Source organism: Terrapene carolina, unplaced genomic scaffold (genome assembly GCF_002925995.2).
Source record: "Terrapene carolina triunguis isolate 2854851 unplaced genomic scaffold, T_m_triunguis-2.0 Scaffold85, whole genome shotgun sequence".
In the NCBI taxonomy this organism is placed as follows: Eukaryota; Metazoa; Chordata; order Testudines; family Emydidae; genus Terrapene; species Terrapene triunguis.
In genome coordinates, this window is record NW_020664436.1 from 44,550,688 (window position 1) to 44,572,543 (window position 21,856).

Sequence of the window (21,856 nt, forward strand, 5' to 3'; positions counted from 1 at the left end):
AGACTGTCTGCTAATTCCACAGTTGATTTTGACCTAAATAAAGTTTGTGAATATATATAAAGAGGTATAAAACAAAAAGATACAACAGACACATTTCATACATAAAGAAAGGTTGCTGATCTTACCTGCTGGAAGCAACTACGGACACTGGGTTCAATATTACTGCCACCAAAAGCTGCTACTTCTCCAAACTGCCGGGGGATCTGGATGGCATCATGAAGCAGAAGGCCAAGCTGCCTCTGGTCACACATTTCTGTAGGCCCTGCCACTTCCTTAAAGAGATCTGCAATACAGACAATAGTTGATGGCTCATATGGGAAAGTCATTTTAGTCTCAGTCTGCTCTTTTTTCTTTTTCTAATTTATTTGTCAGCACTTCAGCTCTATGGGTTTAATAATATTTCCTATTCCAAATGTAATTACAATGGGTCTGATTCTCCCATGGCTTACAACCATTTTATCCTAGTGTAAATCAATTAACTTCAATAGTATTTTTCCTGATTTACACTGGTGTAAATCAGGATAGAATCAGACCCACTAAGTGTAGTTTATGCTGCTTATTTTAAGATTCTTTACAACAAGAAGTGGAATAAGCACTACCGTATTGTAGCTCCCGACTTACAATCAATCAACTATCTGATAAAAATGCGGGAAATACCACAACACAAAATAATATAGGATTAAAACAAGACATTATATTTATTTTTGCGACACTTATAAAGATTTCTGTGTTATCACAGGAATGATTCATACATCTGACAACAACATTTTATGCTAAAACTTGAGCTATCAGCAGGTGAGAATGCGAAAGAAGAAAATTTGCATCTGAACTGGGAGCGGTCAGACGTGGTACACACAAAAGTTGAAAGATTTGAGAACCAGCCAACTGGTCACTGATCTATCTACAGCTACTTATGTTAAACCCCTGATAACCACATCCTTCCACGCACTTTCCTTTCACTGGTCCCTCTTTTCCTGCGGCACGTCAACCCCTGAGGCATAACTAGGAGTATTGGGATGATATTAAGAAAAGAAAAATTGAGGCTGAAAAAGGTCAGGAAAATAGTTCCTGATAGTGAGACCTATTGGACATTGGAACAGTTTTTCAAGGGAAATGTTGGAAGCCACTTGAATCATTTAAAATCAGGCAAGACAAGCTTTGTAGAATAGTTTGTCGGCAACAATTTTGCACTGACTACTGAATATGGATTAGATGCAAATTGAACAGGTCTCTTCCATTTCTCATTTATATAAATTCCGACCACTCAGGAGATAATTGCATTAGTTGGATGTTTCTGCCTAAATGATCAGCAACTAAATAGTTAACAAGGTGACCATTTAAACTATTACTTAAAACTTTAGCTGTTGAGATTAATGGAGCAGTGAAAAAAAAATCTCAGGGCTGTTTTTCCCGGGTGCTGAACAGAGTCTCAGGAAGAGAGCAATGCAGCAATTCATATTCACTCAAAAGGTTTTTTTCACAGCTAAGAAATTGGAGGGTGAAATCATGGACCTCGTGAAGTCGATGGAGGTTTTGCCTCTCTGTTCCCAAATTTTACTCTGTTCCCAAATGAGGTCTTTCATACTTTTTCATTAAAAAAAGAATCTATTTGTACAGTTTTCCATATATTGCACCTCTCTTATCATAACACACATGTTGTTTAAGAATGAGTATAGTTAAAAATCCCATTTGACTACATTTCTGATGGAGAAGCAGGAAGAATCTGTTAGCAGGTGTAAGCACTTTTCACAAAAATTGGGCACAGATGTCTTTTGGTATGGTGGTTGGGGGTCGTAAGAGGAATTTCACAAAAGGGACATCTGGATTATCAACTGCATTTTGGGAATTTTGATGCATTTCTTGCTGGTTCTGGCAGCCTCGTCCTAGGCTTTCAGAGTCCTGGCCAGTTTTCTAGGGAACAGCAGTTGGAGTCGTTTTTGTAGCAACTACGGGTCAGCTTTGCAGCGCTGATGGGAGGACAGCTATCTCAGCCCTCTTTGAAGTGTTTCTGCTGGTCTCTGTGCATACTAGAAGCTGACGCAAAGGCAGGCAAAAGGGCTCGGCAGTGACTGGGAGAAAGGTGGAATAGTACATCTTCCCAAATTCTAACCCTTCCATTGATGGGGGGTAAAAAGATTAAGAGGGGGTAGGGGGAGAGAAAAGTGATCAGACGATGGTGATATAGGTAGGAGATTCATTTTTTGCAAAAGGGATTTGTTTAAATCATTCACAATCCCTCCCTGTGAATGACTAACCCAGGGAGACTGACAGTGCTGGGGCCAAGTGTAGAGAGAAGTCGGGGGCACCCAGCACCAGCAGCTTGTCTGTGTTCTGCCAGGGAAAGGAACCTCCTGAATCAAGAATACAATAAGCCAAAGCTCCAGCACTTTCTGACCAACTGACTTCAGCTAGCCTAGAAACAGGGGAAAAAAAGGTTCCCCTTCATCAAGATGAAAGGAAAGGTGAGATGGGGATCTGAGAGCTTAGACATATTAGAGGTATGGGGGAACCTAATCTAATACTCCCAAATTCCTGAGAATGCACACACAATGTTCTGATGAATACAATTCTGTGTCACTCAGACCTGGCTTATTGGAAAAAGAGTCTTTGAAGAAATATGACCACAGGTTGGTAACTACAGTGCAGGAAAGTTTGTTCAACAGTTTATCATTCCCAGTAAAAATTCCACCACAAGCATGTTGTCTGTGTCTTTTGCTAGCAAAGATTGCTGAGCCATCAAATTACATATTTAGCACTGTCAAATTTCAGCCATTCAAGCAGCTGCAAAGAGCCCAGTGACAGAGACTCCATAATTACAATGAAATATGGCCTTCATTAGAAGCATAAACAGAGAAAAATGTATTTAAGACTAATTTAATTTGTTCATTCTGATTGTCTTAGAAATGGGGTCCACTCCCCCCCTAAAAATAAAATGCAGCACAAGCAGTTCCAATCCTTACGAAGAATGAGAGGCCATGGGTTGCTTCTCCCACAGTTGAACTGGAAAGTCAATTTTCCTGGATCTTGTACATTTCTTGAAAACTGAGTTACTGAACCAAAAGTAGAGATCTTTCAATGAACAGCCTTCCTCGTGGCATCCCAAATCCTACAGTTCCTGAGCACTGCATGGCATTGTCCCAAAAGCCAAGGAAACAGTAATTTTCAGATTTTTCTGTCAGTCTCTAAGCTTGTTTTAATTGCCATTCACATTTAGCCTCATATCCTGGGAAGGAGTTCCAGATTCAGTGCCAGAGTTCAATAAATAATTAATAACATATCATTTATTCAAGTAAATTTACATTTGTTTTCTGCTCATGAATTATAAGCAAGCAGAATGTGCTTTTTTTTAATGTATTTGTTATTTGAATTTTGCCAGTTGTTTTCAATTGTGGATTGATTGCAAACCATTTTCCGTGACTACCTGATAATCAGTCTTCAAGTTATGTTTCTTAGTTGTGACAGGTCAGATAAGTCACATAGTGTTGCTTCTGTTTCCTGTCTGGATGAGTGTGAAAGAACTCAGTCATAAATAATCACATGTGAATTTAAGCTTTGGTTTCTGTGAATACTTAAATACGACTTTGAAATTTGCTTTCCAAGAGTATTTGTGCCAGTAGAACTAAATAACTCATAAATGGCCTATTTTTTCTGCAGTATAAATGATGTTATGTAAATAACTGATAGTAATAATAGTAATGATACTATATAAAATAACCGATAGTAATAATAGCAATGAATAACAGGCATTTTGTTTATTCTGTTCTTAATATTTCAGAATTAGACTAGGTTATATAGTTATTAAAGCAATTAATAAACATTTTAACACATTCATTAACTCTTTGTTTGCTGTATACCTCTAGTCTCCAGCTCAGGAAAGCACTTAAGCATGTTCTTAACTCTACCTCTATTCAAGAAAACACACAGGCAAGTGCTTAAAGTTAAGCATAAGGATTTTCCTGAATAGGGATGCTTTCTTGAACTGGGCCTTTAATTGTGTACTCTTTTTTTCTTAATACAACTAGGAATTTTATTTGATAAAGCTTCTTCCTTATATCACCTACACAAATCCAGTCTTGCAAAGAAGACTGGGAAGCAGTTTAATTATATCAGGAATTGCTACACCAAAACATATTTTCAGAATGCATCTGAGTCAAAGCATTTCTAACTCTATGGGACATGAGCTTGGCTCTATGTGGTTGATAAACAAATAATAAACTAATAATGTAAATGGAAGAGTAGCCCAGGGGGAAATTGTTCTTCATTTCCCATAAAAACAACTTCCCAAAAACAGAGCAACAGAGGAAGATGCTACCAACAATCTGTGTGGATCAGTTGCTTTGAGACAATTTGACCACATTAGATAATGCTCCCACCCCTCTAAAGAAAAGTCTTGTATTGTGACAAGCTCTGGAGGTTCATCAGGAAGCGGACACTAAAGTTGACAATTATGAATTGTCAAAACCCGACATACTGAAAAAGAACTGGATATGGAAATTAAAATATAAAAAGATATTTTATGTTAAGTGACAGAGTAACTGTTGAAGTCCTAAAAAAACAGATCAGGAAGCTATTTAGATATCTAAAGTCTCTATGATATGATGAGTTTTAGAATTGAACTTGTGATTGTCTTAGTACACAAATCTTCTGAGACAAGTTAACCTTTTGCGCCCCCAAAATACCAGAACTCTTCACTTTAATTTGTTTCTGAAGAATGCTGTAAACGTGTAAGTCAATTATGCAAATGTGTACTGGTGGTCAATTGCCACTTTTGTTTCATATTAGAAATAATTGCTGAAATTTACCTTCACCTAGCCAATTTACTATTCAACTTAAATGTTTGTATTTAGTCTCTACGGGAATATTTGATCAACAAGGTCTATTTTACATTGTTGAGGGCAATTTTGAGTTTGGGAAAAAAAAATCAACCTCTATGACGTTTTTCTAATCTTTTGGTTAGCGCTTACCATTTTATCAAGGGAATCTAACCCTTAGACCCTACAATCAGCTTTTCATTTTTCACAAATCCCATTCTGCTGCCTTATTATGAATTTTGATTTGTTGTATAGGGACTCAGCCCTCCCCCTTGTTCATGAAAACAAAGACCAATTCATATGAACTAAACTATGCTAGGGAATTAAAAAAAAAATGTACAACATGCTGGGGAAAGACTATGACTGTACAAAATCATAGATATTGAAATTGGCCCCAATGCACAAGATTTTTGCTAATGTAGACATGGTAATCAACAGTTTACAAGAAAGTGCTCTTTAAAAAAGCCAGGAATATATTCCCAAAGAGCTCCACAGTTTTCTGTGAAACGTATAACAAATATTCTCTCGATATACTTTTACTTACTTCTGTTTCTGTGAAATGTGTCGGACCGCTACTCCCATAAAAACTAATTTTAAGTTCCATAAGTCCATACTGTATTATTAGCCTTTCCCTAGGATTGCACTAGTCCTTTGTTCTGAATTACTCATAAGTACTGTACAAAAGAATGTAACTCCATGTTTCTGCAACTATTTTTGCTAAATGTTGCTATTTTACTAAATGTTTTCAAAATGTTCAACATCCTCAAAAATTTCAAAATATCTAAATCAATATAACTTCATGCCTTTGTTGTATTACATTGGGCAAGGTTTTGGCAGGAAGTTCAGATGATGGAGCCGTATCTGCAAACTGGCAGTCATCCTTCCTCAAACAGACCCATTTAATGCAGCTGCTGTATTTTGGTATATTTCCTTGCAGTAGTTTATCAAACCTATGCACCTGTTCCTACCAACTCTGACTTGTTTGATTTTTCCATAAACTGAACATATGAATGTTGCACTATTTTGTTAAATGGGCAAAGGATCATTCCAAATATACGTAAAACAAGACATTTTTCTGGCTTCCATGTACAACCACTTAATCCCGCTTTACCATATGTTGTAACTGCATAATTTACAAGTCACGGCATAAAATCTACTTGCCCACACTTTACGACTATGACTGATGACAGTGCAAAAGCTAATGTTAATCTACTATCGCATCCGCATCAAAAAATATTTCTTATCCTGGACAAGAGGATAATTATGATTTTTGTTTAAATCATGACTCTGTCTTTTAATATAAAAAGTACAGATTCACACATTTTATGGAATAAGTTCTTACTTACATCTGTACTTTTCTTCTAGAAGACCCTTGGAAAGAGACATCAACCCAATCTTCAGGGACTGCACTCTGATTTTTCCAGTCCGACCCCTGAAATTGCACAAAGCTATTAGAGAGCTTAAATACAGTTAATATTATAATATAGGTTCATTCCAAATTCAAAACACCTGGCAAGTTATATAAAACTATACCTAAATTCTTTAAACAAGATACTTCAGGTCTTTAGAACTGATAATCACATTAAGGGAATTCTCCTTCACAAAAACTCCTCAACTTGGGTACGCGTCGTCTTAACATTTCACATTACCCCCAAAATGATGACATTTAGCACTATAAAATCATAGCATTATTTGCTAACTGTGATTTACACAACAAAAAGTACACACCAGCAGACAGCTGGGAAGCACACTGCACAGTGAGAGATGGGATCTGTAAAATGAAGCCGAGCTCTGATACTGTACAGATTCATTAATGTTTTTCACCCACGGTGCTGCATCTCTCTTTTTAAAACATTTTGGTGTATAGGTGCACCAGTACATAAACAGCTGAATGTATATGCTAATTAGAGAATGTGGAGCTGTTCGCAATATGACTTCAGACTCATGCTGTCTGACATTTAAAAAAAATATCAGGATACACACGGGGCTCCAAATGATACAATTTTAAACCCATAAGCAAAATACATTTCATAATTGATACTAATGTGATAAAATCAGGAAATGGAGAGAAAGCACCATAATTAAGAAAATTCAAAAGCTCATTGCAAAAACTGCACTAATTAAGGACTTCCTGATTTTTGCCTTTACTAATGACCCTTCCAAGACTGAAAAATAATGCACATGCTTTTCCTTCATTTTTGACATGGTGTGCATGAGAGGAGGTGTTAAAGCAACACACACGACACACACTTTGTGTTTGTTTATTTGAAAACAAAACCTTGTTTTGAAACAAAAAGTGAAACAAATGGGAAATTTGTCAAAACTGATCCTTTCCTTTCCCGTGAACAGTTCTTATTTTGATAAATTGTCACTTTCTACTTCAAAAAATGTTGTCAAAAAATTCTGGACTAGTTCCAGTCTCAATCTCTCATCCCAGGCTCCTAGTCCAATTTCAGAATCCCCCATCCACCCCTGATTCCTTGTCCTCACTCCTGTTGCTAACCAATGCTAGTTCTTCCCCCTATATCCCAGGTCCTTGTCAGACCTTCCTTCCCTATCAATTCCTTCCCTCCTGCCCTTCTGGCTCTCTGTCCCAGCCTCTTTGCCCAGCCAGATCAAATGTCTCTCTGGGCTCCTCATCCAGTCTCAGTCTCCTCGCCACCTACTGGCTCACATTCCCATACAGTGCATTTTCCTCCCCAGATCCCGGTCCCCTTGACCAACCAGTCCTAATCTTCCTTCCTGCTGTTAATCTTAATCTCTGCCAACCCAAATCCCCAAGACCAGTTTCTCTCTCCCTTTGTCTTGCCAGCCTCCAATCCTAGTCCCCCTATCTGGGCTCCTTGTCTCAATCTACTCCTTCCAAACCCCAAACGTGCTCATTGCCTTAATCTACTCACAGAGCCCCTCACAGACAGGATGGAAGAGGAAGCTGCCTGATTTGAATGCAGAGGGAGAAAGAACCTCTCTTCCTCCTCTGCATTTGAATCAGGCAGCTTCCTCCTCTAAGCTGCTGGGACCTGGATCCGACACAGCACATATTAGCCCAGAGCTGCAACTACAGGTTAAGTCCCACTCAGCCTAGGATGAAGAATGCCCAGTACACTGAGCATCTTTGGGGAATTTAGCTGTTAAAATATAAAAAGTCTGCACTGAGCATGTGCAAAATGCAATTTTGCAAAGGCCTATAAATTGGCCATATTTGGGTGTATTTTTACAGGAAGAGGAAAACAAACATCCCTAACACCAAGGCCACACCTCTCCTCACCACCTCCCTGCTCCAAAGCATGGAAATGATAGAGCTTTTCATAGAAAAGGTCACCAGAATTTTTTAGCCTGGGCAAAACAATGCATTTTTCCCTAGCCTCATTTTCTGAGAAACAGCTGAACCATTTTCACTGTTATTTTCAAAAAAATTCACACTTAGCATGGAAAATTTTAGCCCAAATAGTTAAAGTTTTGACAAAGTTATAAACAGCTGAAAACAGGGTTCTATGGGGGGGACAGCTCAGTGGTTTGAGCATTGGCCTGCTAACCCCAGGGTTGTGAGTTCAATCCTTGAGGGGGCCACTTAGGGATCTGGGGCAAAATCAGTACTTGGTCCTGCTAGTGAAGGCAGGGGGCTGGACTCAATGACCTTTTAAGGTCCCTTCCAGTTCTAGGAGATAGGATATCTCCATTAATTTAATTTAATAATAAGATACTCATGAAAGAATCTTAATAAGGTGCAGTACTACCAGCCTGACCTATAATTTGAACCCAACACTCCCGAGTCCAACGTCACTATATTGATCTAACGACATTTGGTATGACACAACTCAGATGCATCATCGTAAAGATTACATGGACAAGGCAATGTAATTTATTGTGCACCTATCACTGTAGCAACTCAAAGTTTTGATTTTTTGTTACATCACTGTGGGATCCTAATGGAAAAGAGTCCATAAAACCACTATAAGATATGTTGGGGCAAAGTTGCCAGTTCTTGATTAAAAGAGCACAATATGTGAGCCAGCAGGAAGACTGGAATTTGCTGCCATCTGACCTAATTTCCAGTAAAAAAAAATGGGACAAGAAAAAAAATTACAGTAAATACAACATCTATGAATGGATCACTAATAATTTTACAACAAAGCCATGATTCTTTGTAGGAAGAGCGAACCACAAAAGAAAGATAATGAGGTGGCTCTAGGAGAACAGCTTTGAGTCTTACAGAAAAGCTTGGGTATAGAACATTGCCTAGCATACACATCCCAGACAACTGGACATACAGAATGCAAGAAAAAAGCACACCCAGCCTTTCAAACAGGCATTCATACAGAAAGGACCTCTCACTTCAGGAGACCTAGACATTTGAAAAGATTAAATTTCCCTCCAAAATACAACAACCTGATAAAGTAGTTACAAAACCAGCAGAAAATCCATACAAGTTTCCTTATGGATACTATGTGGTTCATTTAGGGTTCTTTGAATTACTTTCAGGTAATAAGAACAGGTCATTGACCACCATAGGGAAACATCCTATACACCAGGTATTGTGTACCCTTAACACATGTGAAGCAACTGCTTCAGGGGATTCTATAGCTTATTAGTCCATTTCCATATAAGTAACACACATATTTCCTAAGATTGGACAATATATGATATCCATAAGAGAAAATCTATTTATTTATTTACATGTGCTTTCAGATTAATTAAATTTATGCAAGTGTCCTAGTGTAATAATCTACCTGTGAGATTTATTAAAAAACCCATACGAAGTACTTGACTTCTCACACACACACTTATCTTCCCTCAATAAAACATTTAAGACTATTTCACATTGTACCTACAAGTTATATTTTCAATACTGTATTTTTAAAGGTGTTCTGGACTAGCCAAAATTATCTTAAGAAATCAAGTTTAAGGCTGAAACATATTTACGGGCAGATGCTAATCAACAAAATAACCTTTTGGGTCCTTGAGAATGTAAAGGTTGCAGGGAGTCCGCTTCTTTTTTCTATCTAGCTTGAAGAATTAATAATTCTCAATGTGTCAGAAAATACCAAACACAACAGACTTCATTGTTGTCAACTGTCTCTAAAAATAAATTGCTTTTTAAATGGCCACATACATCAGTAGGTGAGTTTTATTACAAACTGGGAAGTTGTTCAATCTGCAAACCACTAATTAAATCTCAGGTTGATAGCAGATGACAAACAGATGCTTTTGGAGGAAGTTTAATGATTTGAAACACTGTATACGTATAACACCAATGCAATAAACAAAGGAAATGTCGGGAGACAAATTATTTCCTTTCTAAAGGACATTTCAAAAATGGCAATTTAAAATGATTTCCCAATCTTTAATATTTTTGGGGGTGGAGAGTGAGGGGGTGAAGATGGAAAGAGAGAGAGAATATTTACTCTCTAACTTTGAGAGTAAGAAATCTAATATTTTTCATATTTGTACCCTAAGACTTCTTTAATCAGTCTAAAGAGTTTAGTTTCAGACATCATATCAACACTTTCAACACAATAACCAAATAATGTTCCAATGATAAATATGTAGGAATCAGAAGCTAATATTCTCCTTTGACACTATCCATTTTCTGATACTAAGCATGCAACAGCTTCCAAGTCAAGGAATGTATCTGAACCCGCCCCCGTCTCTGTTTTCCACTGCTACATTTGTGATGAACTGGAAAAAATGTCTGCACTGTTTCTTATGACTATTGTGTGTGTGTCTCAGTTTCCCTGTTCAATTGTGTTTTGCTGCCTGCCTGAATGCATAGAGTTAAATCGAAGGAAGCTGTTAAGGGGCTGATGAGAGGCCCAGAAGGAAAGTTAACTAGTGTCATGATAAGATAGCCAGGTACCCAGCTTCAAGGGAGTTAAAATAACAATGGCTGGGCCATCAGTTGAGGGGAGAAGTTACCTAGCTGGGTCCATCCAGGCTAGGATATCCTATGGATGACTCTGGAGCTGTGGCATTATTCCACTTTGCAGAGTCCTAGAGCCCAGGCTCAAGCCTGAGCCCAAACGTCTGTACCGCAATTAAACAGCCCCCTTAAGCCCAAGCCTTGTGAACCTGAGTCAACTGTCACAGGCCAGCCACAGGTGTCTAATTGCAGTGTAGACATACCCTCAGAGACAAGAGAAGGCTGCAAGGAGCCGGGGCTTTTTCTCCCAGCTCAGAGATGGAGAATAAGCCAGACTTGCCCCAGTGATGAATAGATAGGTTAAATTTAGGTAAGAGAACATGTACATAGGTCTCTGTTATTTTAAATCCACTTCTCTAAGCACTGTGTATCCTTTGGGCAAAATAAATCATGCTTTGTTTTAAAGAAGTTGTCTCTTACTGCAAATGTATGCTGTCACAGGCTCCCAAAGAGAAACCCCATGGTGTGGGTGGTGTCTTAGAGACCTTGGAAGGCAGGACTGAAATTCTCTTATTTCTCCACAAGCAAGGCAGCATTGTCAGCATAATCTTGGCCCATGGTACCCATCGGGCTGCAAGCAAAGACCTGATCTGAGGCTGGGCAAACTGTGGATGCCACCCCAGGAGACGAAAAGGCCTGAGGCTTGAAGTTTGAGGAGGTGCACTCAGAAAGACCATTATTGCACCTAGGCTGGTAACAGTCACATTCGTTATCTTAGGGCACAGCTTTCAGATCCTTCTGTGGCTCCCCTTCCCCTAACAACTTCACAAGATAAATACATGGTAGGTAAAGTCCCTCCCTAATTTATAACTGCTGGTTGGTCAATCAAAATGTAAATGAACTTAAGAGGGGTGAGGGAGGAAATTCTCCTCAGTAGGTCGGAAAAAGGGAAGTTGGCACTGGGGAAGATGGGAATCCCTCATCTCTCAGAGGCCCACTCTGCTGGGGGGGCAATCCTTCTGGGCCCACCCCAACTAATCATAAGTATTTGGGTGACAAGAGCATATGGGGAGAGTTCATGTGCCCCCCATATGTACCCCTTCCTGGGGGATCATGAGGGAGGAGATCTGTAACGACGTACATAGAAACTGATTAGTAATGTTTTAATGAAAACTGTATATTGATGTGATTTTGGGACTGTTTTACTGTATGAAGTTTAAATCAATAAGATGTAACAGCAGATGCTCTATCTTGCAGTGTATGTGGGGTTGCGGGGAAGGGAGACAAGAACCTCCCTGGAGTACTTGGGAGATGCCTCTGCTCTGTTCATCTTGAAGTGGTAAGAGATATGTGACGACTTGGGGAATCTGTCTATGTACAACATACGAATTCTGACTGATTTTATGAAATCTACAAATTAACCTACAGTGTGTATTAAAATCAGCCATGTGCTGACAGGGATGATATCAAATATCACATACCCTATCTGGAAACAGCTACAGGACAATCAAAGCAGTCATTTACACGGAATGACTCTGCCTGGCAATATAGTGAAATTTGGCCAAGCTGCAGGAAACTGGTTTTCTGTCCAGTTTATTTGCAGGGAGGAGGGTTGGAGAAGTGGAAATGCTGCAGCAGCAAAAAAGCAACAAAGAAATAATGTGTTGGAACTGACTTCGAAAAATTCAAACTCTGTGAGGAACACAGAGACGTACTTTCCAAGCTAGAAGGAACCTTTTGATCATCAGATCTGAACAAGCTAGAGGGAGCTTGTTACAGGGGCTGAGAGAATGAATCTGGAAGCTAATCAGGAGGAGAGGAGGGTCTGGGGACCCTGAAACTACTGAACAAACCACCCAATGAGCACTCAGGACACTGGAAGGAGGGATTTTGTGGGCAGATTTTGTTATTTTTGTATGGATCCTTGCTTTCTCTATGAATGAAGTGCGTGAGTGAATGAGTGAGTGAGAGAGCATGTGTGTGTGTGTGAACATACTTTGCAAAGACTCTGGGCTCCCTGCTAAAACTGGCATATGTCCCTGGAGAGTTAAATGTGTACCCACGAGGGTGGAGCTCTGGGAAAGGGTGTGCTTAACCTACTGGGGAGGCTTGGGGTTCAGCACTGGTCTTGGGGCCTAGGGCAGCTAAATCACGGGGCTCCACTTCTCAGAAGGGGTACTAGAAGAGGGAGTCTGCACCCTGGGAGTGAGCCTGAGAGGCTAGAGCCAGAGACACGGCCTGGATGCTGCTCAGACTCAGTGCGCTGAATGAGAAACACATGGGATCAGTGTTAGGATCCAAACAGGTGAGTGTCCAGCAGGGGGAGCTCAACCAAGGCTGTGACAGAAATATAAGCTTGGAAGAATTTGATTTAAGGGAGAGTAAACATTTCACTGTATAAACACAAACTGTAGAAAAATATTTCCATTGATAAAAAGCAAAATTTACAGATAGACAAAGTAAGAAACTGCTGCTTAAGAACTTAGAGTCCCACCTTAATGTGTATAAAACGTGTTGTAATGAAGGCTGCATAAAGCACGTATTTACAACTCTGTTAAAAATAATTATGGTCTGGCCCCTCTTCCCTGAATTTTCTGCAATTGTGAACATTAAAATGATGATAATTCAAAAAGTGGTTAAAAATAATCAATCAAAATTATAAAAAAAAATGAGATTCAGATTCTGATAAGCCTACAGATACATAACTCATTATACAATAAATAAATACATAACAGATGTTCCCTCTTGTAGCCCTAGAATTGTGGAGTTATTTGGATAGAGTAACTGATTAAAAAAATTCTGAGACACAAGATGAGTGAGGCAATATCTTTTATCAGACCAACTTCTATTGGTGGAAGGTACAAGCTTTCGAGCTACCCAGAATTGTTCTTCAGGTTGGGGAAGGAAGCAGAGTGTCTGAGCTAAACACAAGTTGAGATACGATTGTTAAGAAGAAGGGGTAACATATGGTAGGCAGTCACTTGAAATGAAATGGGCAATAGTGGTTTAGATTGCTACTCATAAAGGGTTTGAAGTGGGCAATTAAGGGTAGAAGGCAGTGTGGCATGTTACAAATTGTTGTAATGAGCCATAAAACCCTGGTGAAGGCCATAGCTTTTGATGTCTAGCAGAGTTATGAATTTAAGTTCCCAGACTTGCCTTTTGAAAGTGTTTTGCAAGTTTCCCTTGAGGTCAAGTACTGAATAGAGTGATCACTTTGTGAAAAGTGTTCACCCATGGTTGATATGGTGTTTTTGTCTTTTATCATTTTCCTGTGAGAGTTCATTCAAGAACGTAGTGATTGTCTTGTTTCACCCACTTAGTTGCTATTGGGGCATTTGATGCACTGAATGAGGTACACCACGTGTAGGATAAGCATGTGTAAGACCCACGAATCTTGAAAGGTGTGTTGTGGAGTATACTGATCATTGTAGCAGTGGAGAGATACCTACAGGTTTTGCATCTGTTGTTCTGGCAGGATCTGGTGCCACTCTGAGTTGGTGTGTCCCTAGCCTCTGACAGAGGGGAGATGGATGGCAGGAGAGAGATCACTTGATCATTGCCTGTTAGGTTCACTCCCTCTGGGGCACCTGGCATTGGCCACTGTCGGTAGACAGGATACTGGGCTAGATGGACCTTTGGTCTGACCCGGTACAGCCTTTCTTATGTTCTTATGGTTTATGGGGAGTTTGCTTCTGATGATGACCTTGGCAAGGTTTGGGGAGTGGGGAGATTTGGGTTGTCCAAAGACCAGAAGAGGGGCTTCCTGAATGATTTCTTTCGGGATATTGTCCCCATGAAATGTGTGTTGTAATTGATTGATGATACCCGTATGGGTTCCAGCATGGAGTGGGAGATGACAATTATGGGGAGTGCGGTCAGTGGGTTTCTTTTTCCTACAGTGAAATGAGTTCTCCTGGGGTATTTGGGTGGCCCTTTCCATGATGTAATCTATTCTTCTGGTGCAGCATCTTTGTTTGGTGAAGGAGGTTTTAAATGTATTAGGTATGTATCTTGGACTTTCTCCTTGAAGCAAATTCTGTGGTATCTGAGTGCCTGGCTGTAGATAACATATTTCTTGATGCGTCTGGGATGGTTGCTGGATCTGAGGAGGTAAATGTGATGATAGGTGGGTTTCTTGTATATTATCGTTTGCAGCATTTTTAAGCTGACCATGCCAGGGTGTCCAGTTGATGCTGGTGTGGGAGTGGTCTAAAGAGATTTTGATGGATGGGTGGTGGTTGTTGAAGTTGTGGTGCAAGTCCCTGAGGGAGTTTAGTTCATGTGTCCAGGGGATAAAAATATCATCTATGTATCATTGGTTTCGTGGTACATTTTTCTAGAGATTCTTCCTCAAGGTGGCCCATGATGAGGTTGACAAATTGGGAAGCCATCCTAGTACACATGGCTGCAAAGTGTTTGTTATTAAACGTGAAGTGGTTGCGAATGAAATGGATGAGTTTGGTGATGTGTTTTGGCTGGATTTCTGAGCATTGTGCATTATCTTGTGTGTGTTTGAGGCAGGCAGTGATGCAGTCATAGTGAGGGATATTGGTGTATAGGGAAGTGATAGTCATGGCAAGGATGGTGTTCTGAGGGAGGATGTTAACATCATGGAGTTTCTGGAGTAAATTGGTAGCGACTTGGAGGAAGCTGCCCCTTTGTCGAGAGTAGTTTAACGGTGGTTTCTATGAGTCCTGATACTTCTTTGGTAGGAGTGGGTCTGCCTGGGTTCCCTTGTTTGTGTGTCCTGGGAAGCACGTAGAAGGTCCCTGGGATGGGTTTGTGGGGGTATGTGGTTGTAGAGTTTTTCTTAAGAGTTGTTCAGGGAAAGATTTGATGGTATCTTTAAATTCCATAGTAGGAGGTGTGAGAGTTGTCTTTGGCCTCGTTGACACAGTCATCACAATTAAGGACTACACTAGTGCCCCTTTTGTCTTCAGGTTTCACCACAATCTGGTGGTTGGATTTCAGGGACTGTGTAGCTATCCCCTCAGTGGTAGAGAGATTGTGGTGGATGTAGTGTCCGTTGAGATTTCACAGGCAATTTTTTCCTCCTGAGGCATTGATGTTATGATCCAGTGTGTGGTTTTGTTCTCTGGGAATCAGATGATTCTTATTTCTGTCAGTGGGGATGTGGTAGTTGTAGATGGTGTCATCTTTGTTGTGAAATAATTCCTTAAGGAGGAATCGGCAGAAGAATTCTTTTAGTTCTCTTCATTAGTATATTATCAGGTTCTGTGGCTGGGCAGAATTAGTCCATTGGAGAGTTCAGATACTTCAGTTCTGGTTAGGCGGGGTGGGCAAACTTTTTGGCCTGAGGACTGCATCTGGGTATGGAAATTGTATGGCAGTGAGGGAGGGGTACTCTATGTTGTGTAGCATGGGAGGGCTCTATAAGGGATGTTACCGAGGGGGGGCGGCAGCGAAGAGAGGACTCATGGGGTGTGGTGCGGGGAGGCAGGGGGCGTGGAGAAGGGCAGGGGGGCGGCTCTACAGGAACTCTGCCGGCAGTGACACCAAGGCAGCTGTACCAGGCACCGCCACGAGTGGAGGCACCCTAGCTGGGATGAGTGCAGCTATTGGGCGGCTTCGAGGCTCTCGAGAGTAGGGCCGTAGGAGACCATGAGAAGATCTGGCACGCTGATGCGTAGGGGTGGGGTTCCAATCCTGGAAACCGTGTGGTGAGGTCACACCTGCGCAGTGTGGCTCTGCGTGCCGGAAGATGGTGTTCATCAAGGGAATTATGAGTCGGGGCTGAGGAGCGCTGGGTGGGGCAAGCCCCTGACCCCACTCCCTGGCAGGAGCACCAGGCAGGCAGAGCGGAGCAAGCCCCTGACCCCACTCCCCAGTGGGAGCTCGAGGGCCGGATAAAAATGTCTGATGGGTGGGAAGTGGCCCATGGACTGTAGTTTGCCCACCCCTGTGGCTAGGGGTAGTTTTGATAGGTTGATGTTGTTAGGGTGTTGTTCAGTGTCCATGTTGTTCAGTGTCCAATATCTTGGTTTCTGCAGGAGGCAGTATTCAGTTGGTTATGGAGTTGTAGTTGGTTTCCTTTTTGTTTTTGTGTTGGATGGCCGTCATCAAGTTTTTTGACAGTTGCTTTGTAATTCTGGCCATTTGTTATCTTTAAATTTGGAATAGATGCTATGCAGGTTGCAATATTCTCAGTGCTTCTCTGGTTCTGCAACCAGCACAGTAACACCAATTGCCAAATGAAGGACACACCTCCTTCAACCTTTTTATGCTTCTAGGGTAGCATATGTAGCTATATTACACACACACACACACACACACACACACACACACACACGCTTGTATTCCAGGGCTTTTGAGTAGGTGGGATAAGAAACAGACCATTTTAAGTACCCATAGTATCACCAGTGAATCAAACAAACTCATAGTGTCACCAGTGACTCAGACAGAAGCTTTATCAACAGGAACAAATGCATGTTTTTCACTGAAGTATTAAAGTTTTGCTATCATAGCTTCTCTCTCACCACACCACCCTTCCCAAAAAGAAAATCATAAAAAAAAAGGTAGACAAATCTAGAGTGCTATGCTCTAGTATTTTCTTTTTTACACACATCATGTCAAGTACAACCCCACTGAACTCACTGTACACATGGTATACATTTTGTGTATACTACATTGAAACAATGAGCTACATGCTGTAAATAAGAACTCATTACTTACGTATCATACACGTTGAGCAGCCAGTTGAGACACATATCTACACAGAGAGGAACATTCACCATGTCCTTGTGCTTCTCTTCAAGTCCAGTGTACGTAGTAGTGAGACAACTGATCACATCCTGGACACCGAGGAGCTGGTCATTTTGGCTCAACTTGTGCTCTTTGAAAACTTCATTTGTTCTGTTCAAATCCAACAGGTCCACTAATAACATAATAAAAAACAAAACAAATAATAATGATGCCTCATCACTGGATTCAGTGTTTGCCTCCTGAATCCTCATGTCATTATAGCATTAATTAAGGCAGGTTAGCTGAAGCAGTGGCTTAGATGTATTAACACTGGTGAAGCACTCCTATTAAGCAGGAAGCTACAGCTTTGGCTGTTTTTGTTTCTTGTTTGTTTTCTGGGTTAATTTGGGTTTTTTAATCTTACAAGCAAACAACAAAAACATTACACTACTTAGCATACTGTTTAAAAACAGCTTACAAGAATTGTATGATCAGAGAATTCTGCCTTCAGCTGCAGAATTCAGATTGGATTCCACTCACTTTACTGAGAATCTTCTGCACAGCTCAGAAGGCAGAATCTGGCCTTGACTGCTAAGGTGTCAAACTAGCATTGAAGGGCTCTAGTAGTGTAAAACTGTGCAAATTCTTTGATAGTAATATTTGACAGTAATGTGCATTAGGGATGCAATGAGGACTGATTAACTGAATAGCAGATGCAGAATTATGAAGATTTAAAAGAAACTAAGGGGAAGCAGCTTGATGTAATTTTCCAGAAAAATATGTAATTTTCAACTTATATTTGTATCCTATTAGTCAAGGTGATAAAATGCATAGTCATGCAAAATCTTCAGGCTCCCTCCATAAAAGAACACACTTCTGCTATGAATTTCTGATGGATAACAAGGAGTGCTGATACCAAAAAGCACACACAAATGTAATAGTGATCATGAAAATCTAATTATCAGCTGGATGATGAGAAAGAAAAGAAGGCTTTTATTGAATTCTTCCAAGTCACTTTATGTAATGAAAAGAGGCATATCTTTGTCTAAAAGGAAGGAAGGACAGTAAAAGCCAAATGGTTTCATAATTCTCAGTGACATCTTTAACTACACAAGTTGGAATTTTAGCAAGAAGTAGTGGCAGTTTCTTGGCATCTTTTCCCATAGTAAGTATCTATAGCATGAATTTGAAACTCCATCATTCAAAACTGTTTCTTTGTGGGCAGAGTTAGTAGTGCATTAACAGTATAGATGTCATTTCTCAATGGAAATAAGTCTTGACAATTTTAGGATGAGTTATAAATTGCTGTATATCAGTATAAAATAAGGACCCCAGGAGGGCCTAAGTCTTTGTGCAACAGGGGATGCAGCGTCAGATTGGTTCAGCATGGCCTGTAAAATGAGATACACAGAAAACAGACACCATAATGGCAAAAACTAAAATGTTACTAGATGGCTAGCTATCTTTCTTCTGCCTATGAGTAATTCAGTTGAAACTCAATGTTTTCTTCTACTACACAGAACATTGTTTAAAGAAGCCTACGTTCCCTATTCCCGTTTTGTCCAATCCATTTTCCTACACATCTTTGTAAAAATGAGAATAAGGCAATAAAAGATTTCCTGTACATTCCTTGCTTTTCCCTTTCCAAACACATGCATATTGTACTCTGACTTTACAGCACTGATCCATATAGGTTGTTTTTGAAGGAGAAGTTATTGTCAGATATCTCAGGCTTGGAAAAAAACACTACACATGCACAGGCTGGATAGGGGAGGTCTCTAACTATAGCAAACCATTTGTTGGCATGGAAGCTACTATCCCTTGCAGTATCAGGGTAACATTATACAGTAGTTGGAATGAGTGAAATACACTCAAAATGGCGCACAAGAAAATTAGAATTCAAAGATTGAAACATACACAGTACAATAAATCTTTTATTTCATATTTTGGGGAGTCAGAAGCGAGAATATAAAGTACTATCAATCTTCAAACATATCAAGTCCAAGCAGGTTGAAGAGTATGTCATTTTTTTCACATCCAGTGTGTGTGAAATACAGGAGAGAACTCAGAATTGTAAGATTGTCGTAACTGGTGTAATTATAAATTGTTTTATTATTCTTTCCATGTTGGTAACTGCAGCTTCCCCAGTATTAAAATAGAATGTCTTCATCCTTGTTAGTTTATTTCATTAACGCAATGGGAACTTCCCACCCCTTTTGAATGCTAAAAAGGAAGTAATGGTGTCTGGAACTGGATGTTCCTACCACAGTGGCCTTTGCAATGAAAACCTCTGTGCAAGCAAATAATGGAGCTACTCTATTGACTGTAGGACTTGACGTGTTATGCTTATGAAGATCTTCTATTAACAGCAGCGCTTAAGATACTGGAGGAGTTCAGCTTTTAGCTTTATACCTCACAATACATGAAAGAACTGAACACACTTTAAGGGCAGTAGAGTTAGAGCACTTAAAGGAAATATTTTATAGTTATGTAAATTAAACTAATAAATCAATGTAAGTGTAGTAATGTCTTGGGTAAGACTAATTGCTTGTGGAGGCAAGAAGGAATTTACCCTATTCCAATGTACAGCACTGCTCATCTGGCTAGCTGAATCTGGACATAGGAGGTAATCATGCAAAGCATTAGGTACTGTCCTCTGTCAGAGACAGCATACTGAATTCTATAAACTGGTGGACCAGGTCGCAACACCACTCACTCACGTGAGTGAAGTTCTTTCAGTTCACGTGCAAATCTACACCAGTGGATGAATGGACAGAGATCATCTTTCCCCACGGCTGGATTCACTTCGCCATTCCCAACAGAGCCAAGGAGAGAGGATGACATGGGGAAGGAAGCAGTTTCCTTACCCAAACAGGCTGGGATGGGAATTTACTGCAATGGCACATTGAAGGAACATCACTGAAGTGTATTTTTCCCCTTCTTTCCACTTATGTTTTGATTCATTAAAAGGTAAGGTCCCAGTATGTTTGTCTAAGGCCCAGTGATGGGTTAATCCAGCCCTGGCATCCACCCCACATAACATATGAGAGAGAAAGGGCATGTCCTCATGTAACCTTTTGTAGATGATAAACTGTTCTTTATTTACTACAAAAATCAATCTATGGCAGAATTTACCTTCCAAAGAATAGACTAGAATGAAAAAAAAATATCATTCTGCCTGCTTACTACTAAAAGAAAAAAATTCTCTCTTCTCAAAAGGTCAACTTTTTAAACACCACAACAGCAAATAAGTTAGGGGGACAATTTTGTGACGTACCCCATCAGATTCATGTAAATGAACTAGGTCGGTCTCTGGCTGATGTACATGTCTACTGATAATTATATTTTGCACTGAAATAGCACCTTACATGCAAAGATCTGAAAGCACTTTACTAGTATATTATACTAGTTTCAGAGATGGATGAATATCACAGAGAAGTTAAGTTTCTTGCTCAAAGATGCATAGTGAGTCAGTGGCAGAATAGGGGAATAGAACCCAGGAAGCCCTATCTCCACTAACCTGCTCTTACCATTAAAATTCTATCTTTCTGTTGAGTGGACACAGACTGTAAACGGCAGCCCAAAACCTGGATTCCAGCAGGGTCCTGAAATTATGTATTAATTAATTGGGTTATGCAGCTCTACTACTGTGTTACCAATTTACACTGCAAAGTCAAAGTCCATCAAGTGTCAGTAGGATTAACACTCCTGCTTCAGCTTTGCCCTTGCATTCGTCTCAAAACGGCCTTTTCAGTTATACACTCTGCAGCTGTGACAGCAAATTGGCACATTTTACAATCTAGGATGACCCTATTTGTAGTGATTCAATTTGACACTTTCTTTGCCTTAGTGCATAAGCCAGACATAAGCCTTTCTGAAGTGTTCTACATTCAGACACCTTTAGAGACATTCTACATTTAAATTATGAGAAATGATTTTCTTTTTTCAATGGAAGGCAAATGACAACTTGGTCCAAGGGGTGAATGAGAAAGAGGCACAGCAGACATGTCCATACACTTCCTAAAAAAACCCAAAATCAAAAGCAGAATTATAGATTTCTCATTTTGACTCTCTTTATATACGGCTACCCTGAGTATATGCTAATAGGGTGCTCTGAATATCTCAGTAGTAATCCTAAGAACAGAAATGTTCTAATTACTATGGTCACAAGGAATCAAACTGCAGCCTGTACCTTTGGCTGGATGTTAGGTATTCATTTGTAAGCAAACAGTGACAGAAAGAACAGCATAGATTTTTGAAAGCGTTTATAAAATCAGGCTAGCAAACATAGAGTTTGGGTAAAGGAGGCAAGAAAGTGTGTTTGGAAGCTGAAAATTCCTCCGAGTAGTTTGCTTTGAGGTGCAAACAGCAATGTGTTTCTCAGAGATCCGTGTGCCTCCTGAGTCCTCCTCCTGTATTAAATAAATCCATTTTCCAAAACACATGTACAATTAAGTTAGCAGATTTCTTTGGCTGTCTC

General features: G+C 40.0%; 1 protein-coding gene across 1 annotated transcript in view; it reads right to left on the reverse strand.

Moving 5' to 3' along the window:
* The window catches only part of UTRN (utrophin), a 513,556-nt gene that overhangs the window by 83,653 nt on the left and 408,047 nt on the right, over positions 1-21,856 (reverse strand). Inside the window, exons 62-64 of the mRNA XM_026649537.2 lie at positions 17,368-17,569; positions 6,158-6,243; positions 126-283 (exon numbers count right to left, since the gene is read on the reverse strand). Coding sequence (XP_026505322.1) covers positions 126-283; positions 6,158-6,243; positions 17,368-17,569 — 446 coding nt within the window. The remainder of the gene's footprint in view (positions 1-125; positions 284-6,157; positions 6,244-17,367; positions 17,570-21,856) is intronic.